At 39.8% G+C, this 18,192-nt stretch overlaps 1 protein-coding gene across 5 annotated transcripts in view; it reads right to left on the reverse strand.

Annotated features, from left to right (window-relative positions):
- pard3bb (par-3 family cell polarity regulator beta b) overlaps nt 1–18,192 on the reverse strand; it is a 240,375-nt gene that overhangs the window by 207,865 nt on the left and 14,318 nt on the right. For all 5 annotated transcript variants that reach the window (XR_005209567.1, XM_037789757.1, XM_037789756.1 and 2 more), the window contains exon 3: nt 17,540–17,641. Coding sequence is in view for 4 of the 5 variants with exons in the window: in XM_037789757.1 (XP_037645685.1) it covers nt 17,540–17,641 (102 nt within the window). In the remaining variant the exon portion in view is untranslated. The remainder of the gene's footprint in view (nt 1–17,539; nt 17,642–18,192) is intronic.

Raw genomic sequence — 18,192 nt, forward strand, 5'->3', positions numbered from 1 at the left:
ACCCATACAAATCTGCATGCTGTCCTAATCTCATCTGATTTGACCGTTCAGATACGGCAAAATGAATTATTTAGAATTAAATCATTTCTACTAATCTCTCATTTCGAGAGCAATCAGTTATTTTCGCTTGGCCATAGCTTGTAAAACCCCTTCAGGAGGAATTTTGTGATTCTGTTTAATATTTTTTGTTAACTCAATATGTTAAAGTTGAAGCTAGGGGTTGGGGGAATACAAATTTAAACAGCATAGTATTGCGATATTTTGTGTGGCAATATTGTATCGAGACACGGACGTCGACTATCAATCTTTTATTATATAAACTATTAACCTCTTAAGAAATCTGACGGCCCAACAGCGGGCCCGGCCGCTATTCTGTCTTTTAGAGGTTAACGTGAGTTAACGAGGTTAACTCAGTCTTAAAGCTAGAGTGAAGATACTGGTATCATATGAATCTAGAATACCTAAGGAATCCATTGGTATCAACCATGTCATGTTAAATTTTGGTGTCCCTTCGCCTCTCACCTCAAGATATGTGAATGAAAACTCTGAGATGAACGGAGTGAAAACTGTATCTTATTAGATAAAACAGATGTTGACAAACTGCATCATCAAAAAGGTAATAAATCGCAATTTATCTTATTGCAAAACTCAGCATATCGCTAAATGTGTAAAATCACAATAACATTGTATCGTGACTAAAGAATCGTGATAATATCGTATCGTAGGGCCTCTGGTGATTCACACCCCTAGCTGAAACCAAAGAATGAAAGTCCAATTTTAAACAATTAATTTACATATGAACAACTCATTTCACATACTTACTTATAAACATGCTTACTTCTATTTTTGCCAATATATTTATGTCATATGTGTGTATTTGCCATGTCCATATACAGAAAAAAACTGGTTTTTTTTTCAACTGAAAGTAATGGCAGACTGATCTGGAGCCCAGAAAATATTTAAAAAACATCTAAAATGTCTATTACGGTACCAGAAATGCCACACCATCAATCCCAACACAAAGCTGCTTTTCTTAATTCCTAAAAATATGATAACGTCCTGCAAGTTTGTAACACAGTTGTCAAAGTTGTTGTAAGCAGAGAAGAGAGAAGGAAAAAGAGTGAATGGGGACTCAAAATGTGAGCTACTACTCTACTACTCCTAAACCTAACATATTTTTTTGTTTGCTTTTCCCTTTTATCAATCTGTTAATAACACCTGAATTTCTTGTGTTTGTCTGACCAACAGATAGGCGCAATTTTGTGACGGACCAATGTTGAGTCATCTGGTTATTCAGTTAATCCATCCCCAACAACCCCCCCCCCCCCATTCAAGTACTTCATTAAGATAATTCATCAGCACAATGAATCCACGAGGAGGTGGACTTCATAACAATAACAATTAGCAACACACACACACACATTTTGTCCATGCAGTGGTGTGTATCCATCTATTCTAGGTGGGTCCCAGGTGCGGCTGTGTTTTCTTAATTAAGACCCAAGGTCCATGAAGACCACAGGCTTCATCGTTTATTATATTCATAATTAACCCTTTCCCTTTCACCCTCCCTGCCTCTCCCTTTGTTTCCCCTTCAATCACGCTGTTAACCCCTTCTCTATCACTTAAAATCAATCATCCAGCATATTGCAGGTTGGCGGCCTCATGCTGTCACCTCTTACCCGTCTCTCACACCGTCTCCATTAACCCCACATTTGTCTTTATTTCACCGTCTCATCCGCAATTCTTTAATTACCAGCCTCCCTGTGTCTCTCATTTTATTCACTCTGGCAATTAACCCCTTTCTCTCCTGCACCCTCCCGCTTCTCCTCTTTTCATATGCTCTTACAAATTGCACCTATCTGTCTCGTTCCCACTCCTAATGCTCTCATTGCCGTCGCCTCTCTCTCTCTCTCTCTCCCTCTCTCTCTGGCTCTCCGTCTCACCCTCCCTCCTGGCATACTCTCCCTCTCTAGCAACCGCCATTACTCAATTAACCCCCCTGGTTCCTGGCTGAGGGTCAACATATGTATCAGGTCTGGATCACGTCTGTATGTGCCTTTGACAAATGAAGAGTCCACGTACACACACACAATGATGTGCACACTAAGGTGTGACTCAGAAATGATTGGATTCATTAGAGGAAAGGGTGAAAGAAAGAGGTGCGTGGTGAAGGGGAAGGAAGGGGGCTACAGGAAGCAGAGAAGTGGAGGCAAAGACGTTACTAAATACTAGAAGAGGACTCAGGACATGGAGAGAGAGAAGCGCTACGTCCAATGAAAAGATCTGAGAAGCCAAGAAAAGGAAAGTAAATATATGACAACAGAAAAAGTGAAAGTGTGAAGTGAGAAAAAAAGCACAAAAAGCCAGGAAAGAGCAGACATGGAGGAGGTAGAGAGGACAGAGCGAATGAGTGTAGAGAGGATAACTGGTGTAAAGAGTTGAGGTGGAGGATGGGTGGAGGTGGAGGTGGAGGTGAAGGTGAGAGGCAGCATTTAGGTTCATTACGGTGAGATCTCCCTGTTGTCTCCTCTTTATCCCGTCATGATGAGCAACCTCTCTACGTAACAGAGATAATGATGTATGAGCCAAGCCTGGGTGACCTTTGGGAAACATTTCCATTAATTGGAAAGAGAGCCCCATGTATCTTAATACATCGGTTCAATGCAATGCAATGTTTGGGGCCGTTATTCTGATATGTTTCATTCTGTGATGAATGAACATATTTACAGTATCTATTCACTAGGTTTGAAAAAAAAAAGAAGATTTTGTGTTGTTTTTTAACGTTTTTTTCATAAAGTCCATTTTAATCCTTTTCGGTAGTTTTTGCAATCAGCTAATTGATACCACAATTAGAAAAAAGCTAAAGAAAGTATCAATAAATCAATAGCACACACAAGTAGCATTATTACCATACTAATTGCATGGTTACAGGTTGTTGCATACACATTTTAGCATGCATTTGCATTGGTTTCTAACTACCTCGAACCAGTGAGGAGCTCTGGGGTCTGAAAAGTGAAGCCAATGCTGAAGTGTCTTAAACTTGCATTCTTTCTAACAGCCAGCAGGGGGCGACTCCTCTGGTTGCAAAAAGAAGTCTGATTGTATAGAAGTCTATGATAAAAATGAGCCTACTTCTCACTTGATTTATTACCTCAGTAAACATTGTAAACATGAGTTTATGGTCTCAATCTCTAGTTTCAAGTCTTCTTCAATACAGCATGATGTTCATTTAGTAAGTTATGGTCCCATTTAGATTCAAATAGACCATAAAGCAGGGTATGCTTCAGGGCGTGGCTACAGGTAGCTACCACGGCGTTGTCCAGTCTGGGAGTTGTCTGTGTTTTCGTCTTAGAACTTTAATCTATTCACTGTGTTTTCAGTTCATGAAAGTTAATTATAACATTTCTGTCTCAAAAAAATGTCTAATTCAGCATCTTAACTCCACTCTCTCGTGTTACTTCTTGTAGCAAAAAAAAAACATCCACTTCTTTTATACAGTCTTTGCCTCAAACACTGCAAACATGGCATTGCTTGACCCTATATTGCCTTTCTTAGTGATTTCCCTGCATCAGATTTAGCACTTCAGTCATTATTATTAACATACTTCAGTTATATACCATGTGTTTTTGTGTTTTCTCTCTTCTATTAATTAGTAACCGGGAAGCAAGACACAAAATTCAGTTTGAATTGAACTGCGCCGATGAATTAACTGCATCAGCCAGTTTAACATGACGAGTGTTCGTCCAAGCCTTAAAGGAATTAGACACATCCATTCATGTGCGTGTGCGTGCGCAGCCGTACACAAACATACGCACACCCACAGACACAAAGACAAGAATGCGTGCATTTAGCAGATGGCTGGTGGTTAAGAGAGTGTGAATGATAAAATCTGCCCACTATTCCATCGCCTTGTCCATTATTCCACTCCACTGCTTTTGAAGAGTGCGTGGGTGTGTGGGTGTGTGTGTGTATGTGTGTGTGTGTGTGTGTGTGTAAGCAAAAGTATATTTGTGTGTGGATATTCCTGCGTGCATTTTCATCTCCGTGTATCTGTGTCTAAGTGAAACAATCCACTCACGCCACTTGTGTCGTAAATGAACAATATAAAAAATATAAGCCATTAAATTAAAACATAAAAAACGGCCATTTAATTGAGTTTTGCTGGATTCCGATTTTATTGTTTCTACCCATCATGTGTGGCGGCTTGTAAGCAATCAAACTAATGGAACATTACGAACCTATTGAAAATGTGCCACACCAGTAATATTGTATTACCCATCTGTGTGTGTGTGATCGAGTGAAACGTGACATGTCTGTGACATATGAGGCTGCGCGGCATTAAAGGTTATATTTGAAGTCGTTGTGTTGTTGATGAGTTATGTGGTGAGTCTCAGTGTAAAAGAGAAGGACGTAAGATTTAAGAACCGCCCTGAATGCAGACCACACCCCGAAACACACACACACAATCCTGGTTATTATTTGATCTTCCATAATGGATCTCGGTTCAGCCCCCAATCATGAACATATACCCTTTTACCCCATCAAAAACACAAAGGAGGATATTCATTACGCAGACTGACACTGTAAATCACTGCTGAAGATGTAACCTAGTAAGTCATATATCACTAAAAGCTGATAATTCAGTGAGACCCGTATATACATCCTGTATGTATGGGCACATATAGTGAAGGGTGTTCTGTTGACTGTCAATGTAGACTGATATATGTGTCAGCGTACCGCAATTTACCAATGAGGCCGTAGCCTTATCAAATATAACTCACAATTCGGCTGATAGCTGATATCTCAGCTCCTGGAAAAAGATAAGGTTTATGGTCCCTCTACCCTTCTCAAGGACTACCAGATACACCTGCTCACACACACACACACAAGACAAGCCATCAATGAAAACTATATGATTACTATATGATGAAAAATGTCAGGCTACATAAAGAAAATGACAAAGAAATTATATCTGAGTCAAACGTATCGTAAAGTGGACAGGCAGGAGACTTTATGGCTCCTGTACCCTTTTTGAAGGACGAGGAAGAGCAAGTACACACATCCATATATGGCGGTGTATGTCAAACCACTGGAGATTGACCCCCCCCTTTACATCTGGCATTAAAATGTCTCGTATCCAGATTGTATCCGGATATGATTTAACCTGATTGCATTTAAACCTGTGTCTCCAGTGTTCACATTGAGATTTGATTGCTCTGTCTGAGAGGAAGCCTCCAGAGACTGCACTACGCACAGGCTTGCATCCGGGCACTGTCGGGGAGGCGGTGTGTAACGCGCGGACACATCAGCCTCAAACGCCGCCGTTTAAGTGGAGAGGGCTCGCAAACTTGACTGAGGTACGTCTACACAGGAGGAGAGGTGACGGGAAGCGCAGACAGAGTGGTGGCGCTGCGTGCATTTGGGTGCATTCACACCTGTACTTTCATGTGGTCAAGCACTATCCGACTGCAATCCGATCACCCAAAAGGTACTTTAATACCAGGTGTAAAGAAAAAAAACAGACAAAAACATGCAAATAATAACAATTCACAGACCCATTGCCCCCAAAGCTACACCCCAAGAAACACATCAGTGGAACAAAACAATATATCCCACCTTTCCTTATCCTTGTGCATGTGCACATACACACATCCCCACACACACACCAACATACCCAGTAAAAGAAACCAATGTGTGAAAGCAATAAGCAGCACTGCTTTCTTTAGTGGAAGGTCAATATTATTCTCACCAGTTGGCCGCTTCATATGGAGGGCTGAGGGGGCAAAGGTGGCTACAATACTGTTTGTATTACATTTACTATATGTGTGTGTGTGGGTGGGCATGTGTGAGACACACATCAGTGTGTATGTTTGTCCTTCCTGTTCGTTCACTTAACCTTTGCAAGCTGACATCACACTTTTAAAAGGAAAATATGTCTGACCTCGGCTGCCCTGAAAGATCTATTGATAAATATGATTAGGACAAGCTGGGAAAACAGCAGGACCTTTCTATGTTTCTTTATTCGTCTCAATAGGTTCGGTGAAATTCCATATATTTTAAAAGTTTAATAAACTAGACAAACATGGCTAATATATTTTAAAGAAAAGAAACATGCCTAAATGACAGTTATCTTTTCTTTAACCCCCGTTGAATTTTACAACTTGATTCGGTTTCAGGTCAGATGTGAAGTCTGGCACAAACACAAAGCGCAGACATATTGGAACCTGCAAGTGATTGACATGTTTTTTCATGGTTAAAATAATCTAACCTATAATCTGTAATAATCACAGCATACCATAAAGGTGCTGGCCAAGTAAAATATCAACAGAAAACACACTTCTTGAATAGAAAAGCTTTTCATTAGATGGACCGAGTCCGAGGTCAATTTCGGTCAACCCTGGGAGCTACAGATAACAGAGTAGCCACTCAGAGACTAAAATCAGGTGAGGGATGAACTCTCAGTGGTATATGTGCATACAAAGGGCACAAAGGACAGACTACAGACAGATGGTGAAACCTAAATGCCAACTATTTGGTTTATTAATATAAAATAAGAAAAATATTTCAACTTGATGTAGAATTAATACTGTTAGAGCCCGCTAACATTGATCTAAATCAAACTTATGGCTAAATAAATAAATAAACAATAAAAAGATTGTTATTGGACTAGTAAATGGAAATGGAATATTCACCCCATAATAAAATTTCAATTAATAGTTGCTCAACAACTCCGGCGCAGGAAACCAACATCAGCAAGATCATACTGGCAAAACTACAAAAAAAAATCATCATTTATTAATACTTAATACCGTTGTTAATACGATTATTAAGCTCAACACATAGGTTGAAGGTGAACAATGAGATCTGGTGGATGCCTGTCTGCTTGGTTTAAATATCAGGTTTGTGTTTGAGGATTAAAATGTGGTGTGATTAAATGCAGACTGTGTCAGAGGCCACCCACGCAAATTGCTGCTTCCTCAATATGTCTGCGTGTTTTTCTAATCCGTTTCAAGTCTCATTGTTTTGATTTGGGTCATGGTTCAATTAATACCGACACGTTAACCAGCAACACACACACGTAGACACACACACGCATACACACAAAATGATATAAGAACCTTATCATCAACTACCTTAATGCACAAATACGTAACTCACGCAGCATGCTGTACATAAAAATCCAATCAAATACTGTCTGTCTGTCTGTCTGGTGTCTATTGTCTTCATTATCTTGTCACACCAGAATAAGCAGCTATAAATAATCACATTACAAACTGCATCATCTTTAACAATCAATGCTTTAAAACACAGCTATGTATGTGTGTGATTTTAGGAACCGAGGCTGAAGCTTGTGGTCTTCACACAATGTTAGCGGGTTTCTGTCAGCGCGTATATACTGCACAGACTTAATGTACATGTCATTTATGATGAAAATTGTAGAGGAGAATTATGGGGCATTACGTATAATAACCCTTCCAACAGGGTCATAATTGCCTCATTCTGGCTCGCTGGTGTTTTTGCTGCTCGAAATGACAGAGTTAAGCTGGTGGGAAGTTGAAGGGGGAAAGAAAAAAAGATGGAAAGGGAAAGGAGAAAGAGAGAGGAAGGACATTTCTAGTAGTGGGAGAGCTGGATGAAGAGTTGAGGAGGAGGAGACAGCAAGAGAAAGCAACACTGAAAGGGGTTGCAAAGCTAGAGAGCAGGCTTATATAGTTTGTAAGACAGAGGATTAAAGAGAGCTAAACATTTCCATACACAACCCATGCCATATGTGAATACCTTCACATTTTCTACATATTCAGGCAATGCCAGATTTCAGTTACAACTGTTCATACAGTACAAGCTTTTTGTATCATTCACGTACTCTGCAAGGCCTTTCCACACCGGGGGCATGACAGATAAACAATTCAAAAATGCGAAATACTTGGCTGTGAATATTATATGTCAACCCGATATCATGCCAAAGCACGTAATAGAGGATAGCGTGTCACGTTTTGCCTCGCAAAGCCGTGAATATTATATGCCTGTATTAACATGCAGTACCAGCAGGGTGCAACAAAGCCAATGGCTTGGGTTTAGGCAAGAAAACCACTTTGTGAAGTTAAGGGAAAGCGTCATGGTCACTGACTTAGGATCAGTGACGAAAACCATTTAGTTAGGTTAAGGGAAAACATCATGGTTGGGCTTAAAATAATTACGTAAACTAAATAAAAAAAGTGCGGAAACAACGAAATGTCAGTACGGGAAACACATGTCAAACGTCACTAATGGAACTTGCTAAACAAAACACCGGTCTCGAACACGGGTCTCCCGCTTGAAGGTCCCATCCACCTCACCACCTGCCCAACATGAATGATCTTTCTCACTTTACATACTTCGTAACTAGCTCTGAAGTTAGACTGTGTCCAGGGCTTTTATTGTGAAAGATAAGAACGGAAGGAGTGGATCTGCCTTCGTCAAGGCTGAAAGGAGTAATGCAATTTGACGTCTTGGTTCGGACTACGGAGCCGCCGTTTTGCTGTTTCATAAATATAGGTGCAATGGCTTTCCTTTCCTCATGTTTCTTTCTTTGCCTAATCCCCATCACCTCAGCCATCTTTGCTTACCAGTATTCATTCGACCCATACATTCATCTCCAGAAGCTAAGTCAGTCTCTTTTTCCATGCATTTTCATGGCCTCTACAAGTGTCTTGGGCTTCCAATATCGTATCACTCCTCCACTTACCCTAGCTACAGGCTCCAAACATACAAACACACAGACATATGACAAGATACTAGCACACAAAATATTAAATTCATTGTCTATAATACTTTCCAAACAAAAAGAAAAACTGTTTGAAGTTAAAAATGTGTTTCCAACCCAACAAAGCTATTAGCCCCTAAGTTAATTGCCTTATAGAAAGTTAAACTAAAATGATCTGTAATGATGAATGTCTGCGATTATATTCCAGCTCCTCTGTAGATGCTATTATGAGTTCACACAATCAGTGATGACAGCAATCAATCCGTAAATGATGCAACACATAGGCTACATTAGCTCGGCCAAATTACTTCTGCACATGTGTTTATGCGTGTGTAGGTGCGCGTCTAAATAAATTGTGTAGCAGCCCGGCATTATCATTTCTCACTCACACTCGCTAAATGAACATTTTTGTAAGCCCTTAATTGATTCATTTGTATCGAGAACCATCACGTCTGGCAAATATAGCATTAATGCGCGTGCATGCTATAAGTTACAGAGGCAGTGCTTAGACGGAAAGACAGAAATAAATTAACAAGTTTTACAGAGCTGCATCTGTTAGGAGCAGCAGCTTGTGTTGTTCAGAGTTTGCACGATCATGGTAATGGAAAACTGTAGAATTAGAGAGCACAGAAGGGAGGGAAGGGCCTGCTGATAACCGGGAACCTGCTCTGAATAATTTCCTCATTATCAGAGATCTGGCGACTTTGTTAATGATTCTGGTATTGTAGTGACCTTTAATTATTTTAATTATTTAGGTTTAACTGGCGGTGAAATCAATTCAAAGTAGGATTAGATTCGTTAGAGGAGGGAAAGAGTTTAATTATCTTAATAACAAAATAAAAAAAGAATAAACATATTCAGAAATTGACAATTGCAAATTGTTGGCCCATCTCTGACCTTTGATTAGCATGTGGGTTAGAGTAAGACATTCAAATGGGGAAAAACAAGCAGAAGAGAAAAACACAAGCTGAAGTGCCAAACAAAGCCTAAACGCAGGTAATGTTTCACTTCCGCAGTCTCAAACACTTCCTCAACGTGTGCTGAGTTAGTCACATTTGACACCCTGATACACGTTCAGTTTCTCTTTGACCTCCCCATTTTAAAATATAAAAAGTATCTTCTCCTCTTATAGGCCCTGATCAGGCAGAGCACGTTTTGAAAGTGGGAAACACGAGGCACCGCTTTGCCTTTTTGTTGCCCGATCAGACAAAGTTTTTGCAGTTTGCTGCGTTTTTTTATTTTCTAGGTTTCTAGGCAGCCACCAAATGAGTGCTAACGTTACCTTGTTACAAACCATGAACTGTACGCTACCCAAAAAGTTAATAGTACGGCTTAAATTAATGAAAACAACTTACCCAAAAGTACCGCACTAATTTGCCTCTTGCCATTTTCTGTTCAGATCATGGTAACTACAGTTGGTAAACTTGTAAACAGTAGCTCCAGGTATCCAGCAACATCCTCCCGGCCTGCTGTTTTGTGTTCAGATCATGGTAACTGCAGTTGGTAAAGTCATAAAGCTCCAGGTATCCAGCAACAGTCACCACAATGAAAAAAAACACTAATTCGTTCAGGCGTTCAGGGCATTCCTGTAAAAACGCGGAGCGCACTGAGCGGAAAAATGTGAGGCGCACAGCAACGCAAAAGCAGCGCTCAAAACTCTTCACTGTCATTTAAAACAATTACAAAAAGCTGCCCCATGTTGCTAAAACACACTCTGTCTGATCGGGGCCTAATACAGTATAAAGTTTTGACTCCCTTGCACATTTTAAAGCCAATTTAAATTTGTTGTCACGATGCCAACACCGCAGACGCATGTCTGTATGAATGCCAGTTTGTCTGTCCCTACCATGATCCTCCTCCTGCTACCCAACTACCCAAACCCCCCCCCAGCCCCGATGTGATGGCAACATGGGCCAAGAAAACAGAAAGGAAATCAGACAGTCAGAAAGTTAAAGAAAGAGAGAAAATGAGAGCATTATTTAAATATTAATGAAGCTGAGAGATGAACTGATGGCCTGATTGTCTTCTCCAGCAAATGGTTTTGGCTGACTGGAAAACCAACATATAAACCCGTGGGTGCAAATCCACACAAACACACACATACACACAATGCACTCCCCACTGAGCTGGCTTGAGTCCACCAACTGTCCATCTTAACGTCTCCAAGTCAGACTGTTTAAGGTTGTTTCATCTCATCAGCCAGCCAGACAGTATAATCGCCAGACATGCTTCAAGTTTGATCAATTCAAAGTGCATTTTAACAGGATTAACAAGGCAATTTACAAACAGTTTTCCAGAAAAGTACATTATTATGGCATTGTAGGCCTGACAGAAGGAAATGTCTCTGAGAAGGTGCCCAGTGCAGAGCCCCAGGAATACCATATATCTCACAAACCCGTGTTCATACCGGGTTTCTGTGCTAATAAACTAATCTGTGACAAGTTTATACTAGAGCTGATCAGCAGAAAGATACAAGAAAGTTTCCAAAACACTGAATGTACCATGCAGTATGGTGTCAATAATGAAAAAATGAAAAGAAAATATAAACCTGCCTTGCTTTCCTCTCCTAATACCAATTCCGATACCTCAACTCTGGTTTTCAGAATTGGGTATTTACTGTAGAGATCTATCTTAAACCACAGCAAAAAGTGGATCCTCCATCATGAATATTGATATTGTGTGAAAGGGGCAATAGAAAAATGTATTTTGAGGATAGTGAAGTACATTCACTCATGAATAAAATCATTTTGCTAGAAGCAGACCAACAGGAAGTCCTGGTAAAGGCTAATAGTTTCTACATCTGAATAAGGATGGAATATAATCAAACCATGCACCATGCATGTGTGTTTCTAGCTATCAATAGGATAAATAATGATTGGCACAATTACTGATGATTAAAGCTCTGCTTGTGGAGAGACAACCTATTTCCAGGCCAGCTTGTGGTCTAAATGGGTCAAACATGATAATGTATTAGTAGTTTCCAGGGTTACAGGTTTCTTTCACTTACATTACATCGTAATTATTTGATGCGAATGATACATTTATGATAAATGATACATTTATTGTCCAAATTAATAATTTGAATTTTGCCATACAGCTCTTCTGGGTGGGTATGTGTGTGTCTCCATGTGTTAAAGTGTTAAAAAGACAAAGTTCAACTTGAGCTGTTTCATAGTGTGTGATGACCGATTGTAGGATTTTAATTAGTCTCTTGTACATTGATCAATAATATTAAGCTTACTGTTTGTGCAAAGTACATATACTATGTATGAACAAACACATGCACGCTAATAAACTCATAGCATGCATTGTGTGCATCAGTGAACAAAAAAAAGAGACGGTACTGTAAATGGATGCTTGCTGTGATCATGTGTGCATGCTTAAAGGGAATATTTATGTTTAACACTGATGAAAAAGATATTTAGAAAAGCAGGCACATCCAGATGATAGATACTAGGTGGACAGAAGAACATGTTAAAGATGGAAGAAAAAAATAGAGTCCGCACACTAGATAATGCTCCCATGAACATATAATTAATTACCACCAAGTGATGTTTCGAGCATCAAGCTCTTCTTCAGAAAAGGAATATTGTTTCAATTGTTTCCGTCTTTAACACTGATGAGGGGTGCATGATGTGTGTTTTATCAAGAGTATATGTTATTTATGTCCCAGAACAAACATTAATATCACACAAGGCAACAGTGTTTCCCTCCTCTCTCTCCATTACCAGCTAACCTTTTAAACAAACCCTGGTCTCTGTAAGGCTGTTTCTGCAATAGCTACAAGATGGGAAAAACACATTAGGAATTACACTTCCAGCTACATAGAAACTGCTGATGGGAATCCATACTTCCTGCTTACTTTTCATTTTCTTTGGCATAAAGCTGTGAGTGGGCTCGAAAAACAACATGTAGGGGAGACATTAGGGTAATGGAGAAAAAAAAGTGGTGGTGGGGAGTCGGGGTTGGTGGTCTAAAGGTAAACTTGCAAAGGGCGGTATAAAGGTTCATCCCGTTCATATCTACTGTGATACACATTTTTGGTCATACCACCCAGCACTACTGCTGACACCACAGACACAAACATAGTTTCCCTACATTTTGTTTCACCTGCTATCATTTTCTCTCTGAGGTGGGAGTGGGGTCATGTTGAGGGTCCAGCTACTGAACAATGTTTCCTTGAAAAGATGCTTGTTTTTATTATTGTAATGAATGGCTTTATTTGGAAGGAGAAACACACCTACTTTTAAACATTATGAAAGATTTGGATATCAACAGGTTTTTGGATATGTGCAAATAACACAACGCTGAACTTTACAAGAAGGTGGTTGAAGGAATGAAAGAAGGAGGCTTTGTTTGCACGGTTGAACAAGTCCGCCACCGGTTACGTTAATCGGAGTATGCACGGCTGCATGTAAACGGGAATATTAGTTTAATATTAATTTTTAATTAGCCATTTAAACAGCTTAGTAGGAATATTGTCTTTTCGGTAAAAAATGAATATTCTGTGCATGTAAACGTAGTCACTGTCAAAGTTAAGTGGTACCTTTGACCATGCTGCCTTGTGGAATAAAGCACTTGCACTGTGCCTTCATCACAGGCCCTGATCTGGTATTTTACCCCCAAAGCAAACGCATGTCTGATTCTCTCACTCGATTTCAATAAACATCTAATGTTGGTTTGTTGAGAGAAAAGAAATCACAGCACTTAACGTAGCACCTCTGACAGACCTAAGCTATCAGTTTCCCTGTGCTTCCAGTCTTTACGCTAAGCTGAGCTTAGCTAAACATGTCCCAGGCGAGTCATCTCTGTTCTAGACACATAGAGATGAAAGACAGAGATATCAATCCTCTCATCGAACAAAGATTAAGATAACGGTAAGGGTGCCACTTTTAGCAGGGGCCGATGTTAGTGTCACAGTTGTTTGTTATATTACTGATATATACTACAGCATCTTAATATAGAGATACCAAGTATATAGACATATACACTTCCTCACATTTGGTACATAAATATCACCTCAAACATTCAGAAAGTTGACTTGTCTCTCTCTCAAATGCCTCACTTGGGTCTATTTCAGCCATGGATTTTCTAAACTGTATTTTTGACCTCTGTCTTCAGCAGACCTCAGAAATCTTCTCTGTTTTCTTTGTGGTTATAAACCTAAAGCCAGGCAGTCGGGAGTCTGGCTACAGTAAAACACTCATCTGGGATTAGGAGCCATTTATTCATCTCAGTTCAGTAATACTATGAGAGCCTCGCTTCAGAATCCAATGAATATTTCACACTTTCATTTCATATGCAATCTCTGGTGCTCAGAAGTGTGTATTGCTGGGTATCATTCTGTTCGCTTTACTTCTGTGTGTGTGTGTGTGTGTGTGTGTGTGTGTGTGTGTGTGTGTGTGTTTCACCATATGTGTGTTTTGGGGAATTAGTGTGTGGCACTTTATTTGATCCCAGTATTGAATTGTGTATTTTTGTAGTATGTATGTGCTTTTATATTTGGTTTGTGTGCTGAAAAGTGTGTAGTTTCACTGCATTCAAAAGACATTAACAAAAAGCATTATTGAGTGAATTTGAGGAGGGAAAGTTCAGGTAACAGTCGGGACAAAAATACAAAAGTTGTCAATAAATATAGTATGCACAACCCCCTTAAACACACACAATACACAACAGTAATTATAACTCTTGATACAGAAACCTGCTAAACCAGCTTTAACTCTCGACCTACTATTCAAACGTTCCAATGCTTTCATTTTACTTCTAGCCAGGATATATTTCTCTTTTTTAACTCGATGCTTCCTCAACAAATTTTTTAGAGTGAACTGAACTTTGAGCACTGGTGGTGACTGAGAACACATTGGATAACTCAGCTGGGACTCACAGTTTTGTCATTAAAAGCCTATTAAAAGGCAGCGAAAGTAACAGAAACAATCATAATCTGACAACTAGAAACCAGTTAGAAACAGACTACTGGGAAGTAGCGGTGAGTGGTGATGCTATGACTTACTGACATACATATTGAAGTGCATGTAAAGAGTGATGCATTCACTTACTAACGTACGTACTGAAGCGCATTTGAACGGTAATGCGTCCATTTACATTTGATTGTGATTCTAAACCTTTTTTGCCCCGGGCGCATCGCGAGGGCCAAATAGTTTTTTATAGACTGATGTGATAGAAAAATAATCTCCTCAACAACTTAAAATTAGCTCTGTCGCGGCGTTTCATAGTTCATTAAACTGATTTTATTTTCTTTGTGCATAAGAGATGAAGATTGAGAGAATTTATATTTATTACAGTGATCTTAAAAACATCCATCTTGTAAAGTTACCGCCTTCTCTCTCTGCGCGGTTTACCTTCTGCTGCTGCAGCCTCTACGTTAATCTTCCATCAATCAATTCAGACCTGCCATCTAAAAGGTGATATGAAAATGTTACCAGGTCCAACGTAGTAACATTGCTGTTGTGACTTTTGCGTAAAAGTGACCAGGGTGCTTATTCAGATGAATTGCCATCACATTAAGGCAAAAGGGTGCATGTTCGAAAGGAGAAATACATATCTTTGGCTGGCACCAACTGTAGGTATCTCGCTGAACACTTCATCTCCATCATAACAGCATAAACCACCACCTCCTGGAAGCAGGGGCATCTGGCTTTGTGCCACATGTGGCCAAACGGCCCTGGAAACCCTTTAAAAAGTACTTTTGTCCAAAATCATTCCCTTGCTCTCTCATTCACTATATAATAGACACTCAATAGTTGCCTCTATAGTGAACGGTAAACGGACACTAAATCACCATCATTTTGCATCATCACTGACAGGTGTATTGTTATGTCGCTCGACTGTTCACTCACATGTATAAAATACAGAGCATTGCATTCTGGGATTGTTAGCAGAGAGTAGTGTGCATGCCGCGGACAATGCTTCTTCCGTTCCATTGTGTATTTTTGAAGTGGCACAGGGCGAGTGACAACAAGCCAAGAGCCGGACCAGTGCACCGCTCTCTGACTCTCTACGACACCATGGCAACAGGCTCTCATAATAGTAATCCCCTAGGTCAGTTGCTGGTCTCCTGACTCTGTTATTGCTCCTGTCACAGAGTCATATGGCCCCTGAGCTGCAGCTCAGTGTGTCGTGTAACCTCCCACCACCACCACCACCTTGAGACGTTAGAGCTCATCAGGAAAACTCACCCAGCAGAAAGACCAATCTAGGCTACAAATACTTCTTAAAAATGTCATGTGGGAATATCATTTCTTATCTTTACTGTAAAGATAGCTCTCATTAGTCACATTTCTACAGCAGGTTAGGGATGCACCGATCCAACTTTTTCACTCCTGATACCGATACCTGGGGTTTGGGTATCGTCCAATACGGAGTACCCATTATTGGTATCGGTGCATCCCTACATCAGGTCTGTGTTAACCTTGTCAAGGCAAAAACACTGTCTATAACACAGAGTTATAAACAATTTCATTTAGCTATACTCGTGTGAACAACATTGTCTCGGTCACAAGATCTAAAAACCAACATCTGAACCATAAGAATGAATATTTTGACATGAACAGAGGCTTGTCTCCTGTTTAGAGAACGAGAGAGAGATCACTTTAGTTCTTCCCAAAGGTTCTTTCAGCCCCGAGAGAAAACTGCCAACCAATGCAACTTTGTTCTTAATTAGTTCAGAGAATGTGCAGTATTTATGCATCCTTAAAGGCATACAGTATGAGCCGAGGACAGGGAAATATACTGTGCATTACATTTTCTAGCCAGTAGGTTCTTCCGAGTTTTTTTTTTTTAAAGCTGTGACCTAAATGAAAAATTCAGATCAGCATAGGACACGGGCTCATTAAAGCATGTTGATACTGTTTTAATGTGCACAGCCACCGAGAGAAGGTTGCAGATTTTATTTAAGGTCCTAAGTCATGGTTCAAAAAAGCCCTTAATCTAAGCCATTTATCACATTCCAATAATGCCGGAGTCTATGTGACAGTATAAAAAAAAAAAAAACTAGACTTTCCAAAGGCGAAAATGAAAAATGACACATTGCTCAGGGGAAAAATAAGAAAAACGGGATATATGGATTGAGTTTGCAAAGTCTCCAAAAGTGAATTGCTAATGACACTGCCGAACGCTGAAGGCAAGTTAAAACCTTTTCCCTTTGAATTTTGCTTGTGAGGCAATATTCTATCCAAGGGAGTGGCTTATAGGCCACTGCAGCTCAATACTCTACTGTGTGAACACACACACACACACACACACACACACACACACACACACACACACACACACACACACACGTCAGGCAGAGATACCTGCTCAAACAGTCGTACAAGCACATACACCGCACAGCGTTATGTAACTAATTAATAGATATTAATCAAAAGGATTATATGCATTAAATGAGATGTATCAAAAGGATTGAGGTATAAAGATGGTTGAATTAAATACAGTGATTGTGCAGCTCTTTGTAGAGAACAAGAGCTGTCCGGCACTTGTTTCTCTTCTTTGTGGGCTGGTTGGCTGGACATTGGGTTAGTCACATGCAGGCCATTCAGGAAACAAGCCATTTTAATTAAAGGCTATTTAAGTCTAACCTCACACGTGTTAGTTTCACTTCACGGGTATTAACTAAGAAGATAAATGTTGCACGGCTGTTTGTGGTCAGCTTAAAGTCACATAAAACCACTGAATTCCTTGTTCACAATGCAGTATCTCACCAATCTCTGCATTTACTTTGCTCCTGCTTTTAATCCGATAAACACAAAACATGACATTGCATGGAGAGGTTCTTACCTTGTCCTTGTCTTCTACCAGATCACTGAGTATATCATCGGGGTCCAGAATCCCCCCGTCACAGTATTCAACATGGTGAGTCCGAACCAGGAAATCTCCTTCCTATAACACAGGACACAACAAATCATCAACTCAATGCGTGAATAACGCTGATACCTGCTAACCAACTCTATATGCACAGAGTTTCTGACTACGTCTTTAAATGTTGGCTGCAGGTGTCAGTCCCACACCAATCACCATTGAATTAAATGAAGTCATAAGTACAATGGATTCATTGAGTCATTGTAAATGAATAAAAGCTAATCAAGTGTGTAACATTTTGTCCATCAGGAATAAGGACATTATTCAGACTAATGCAAGCCCCAAAAGTCCCTGCAGAAACTTGACTTAGTCTATTCACTTTTAATATTCCATCTTGTACTTTAACCCTTTAAACTCTGCAATAGAAATGGTCCGCGGGTGCCTACACTGGTATTTTTGCTTATTGTGATGTCATTTCTTGGAGTATCTTCAAATGCTTCATATATCCCTAAATTCTGTACAACCTAAGCTAAAAGGTTATATCAGTCAAAAAGTATTGAAATTGTGTCATAAATTAAAAAAAAAAAAAAAAATTGTACATGTTTTTTCATAAAATGTTACTAAATAAACAC

Source organism: Sebastes umbrosus, chromosome 13 (genome assembly GCF_015220745.1).
Source record: "Sebastes umbrosus isolate fSebUmb1 chromosome 13, fSebUmb1.pri, whole genome shotgun sequence".
Lineage (NCBI taxonomy): Eukaryota > Metazoa > Chordata > Actinopteri > Perciformes > Sebastidae > Sebastes > Sebastes umbrosus.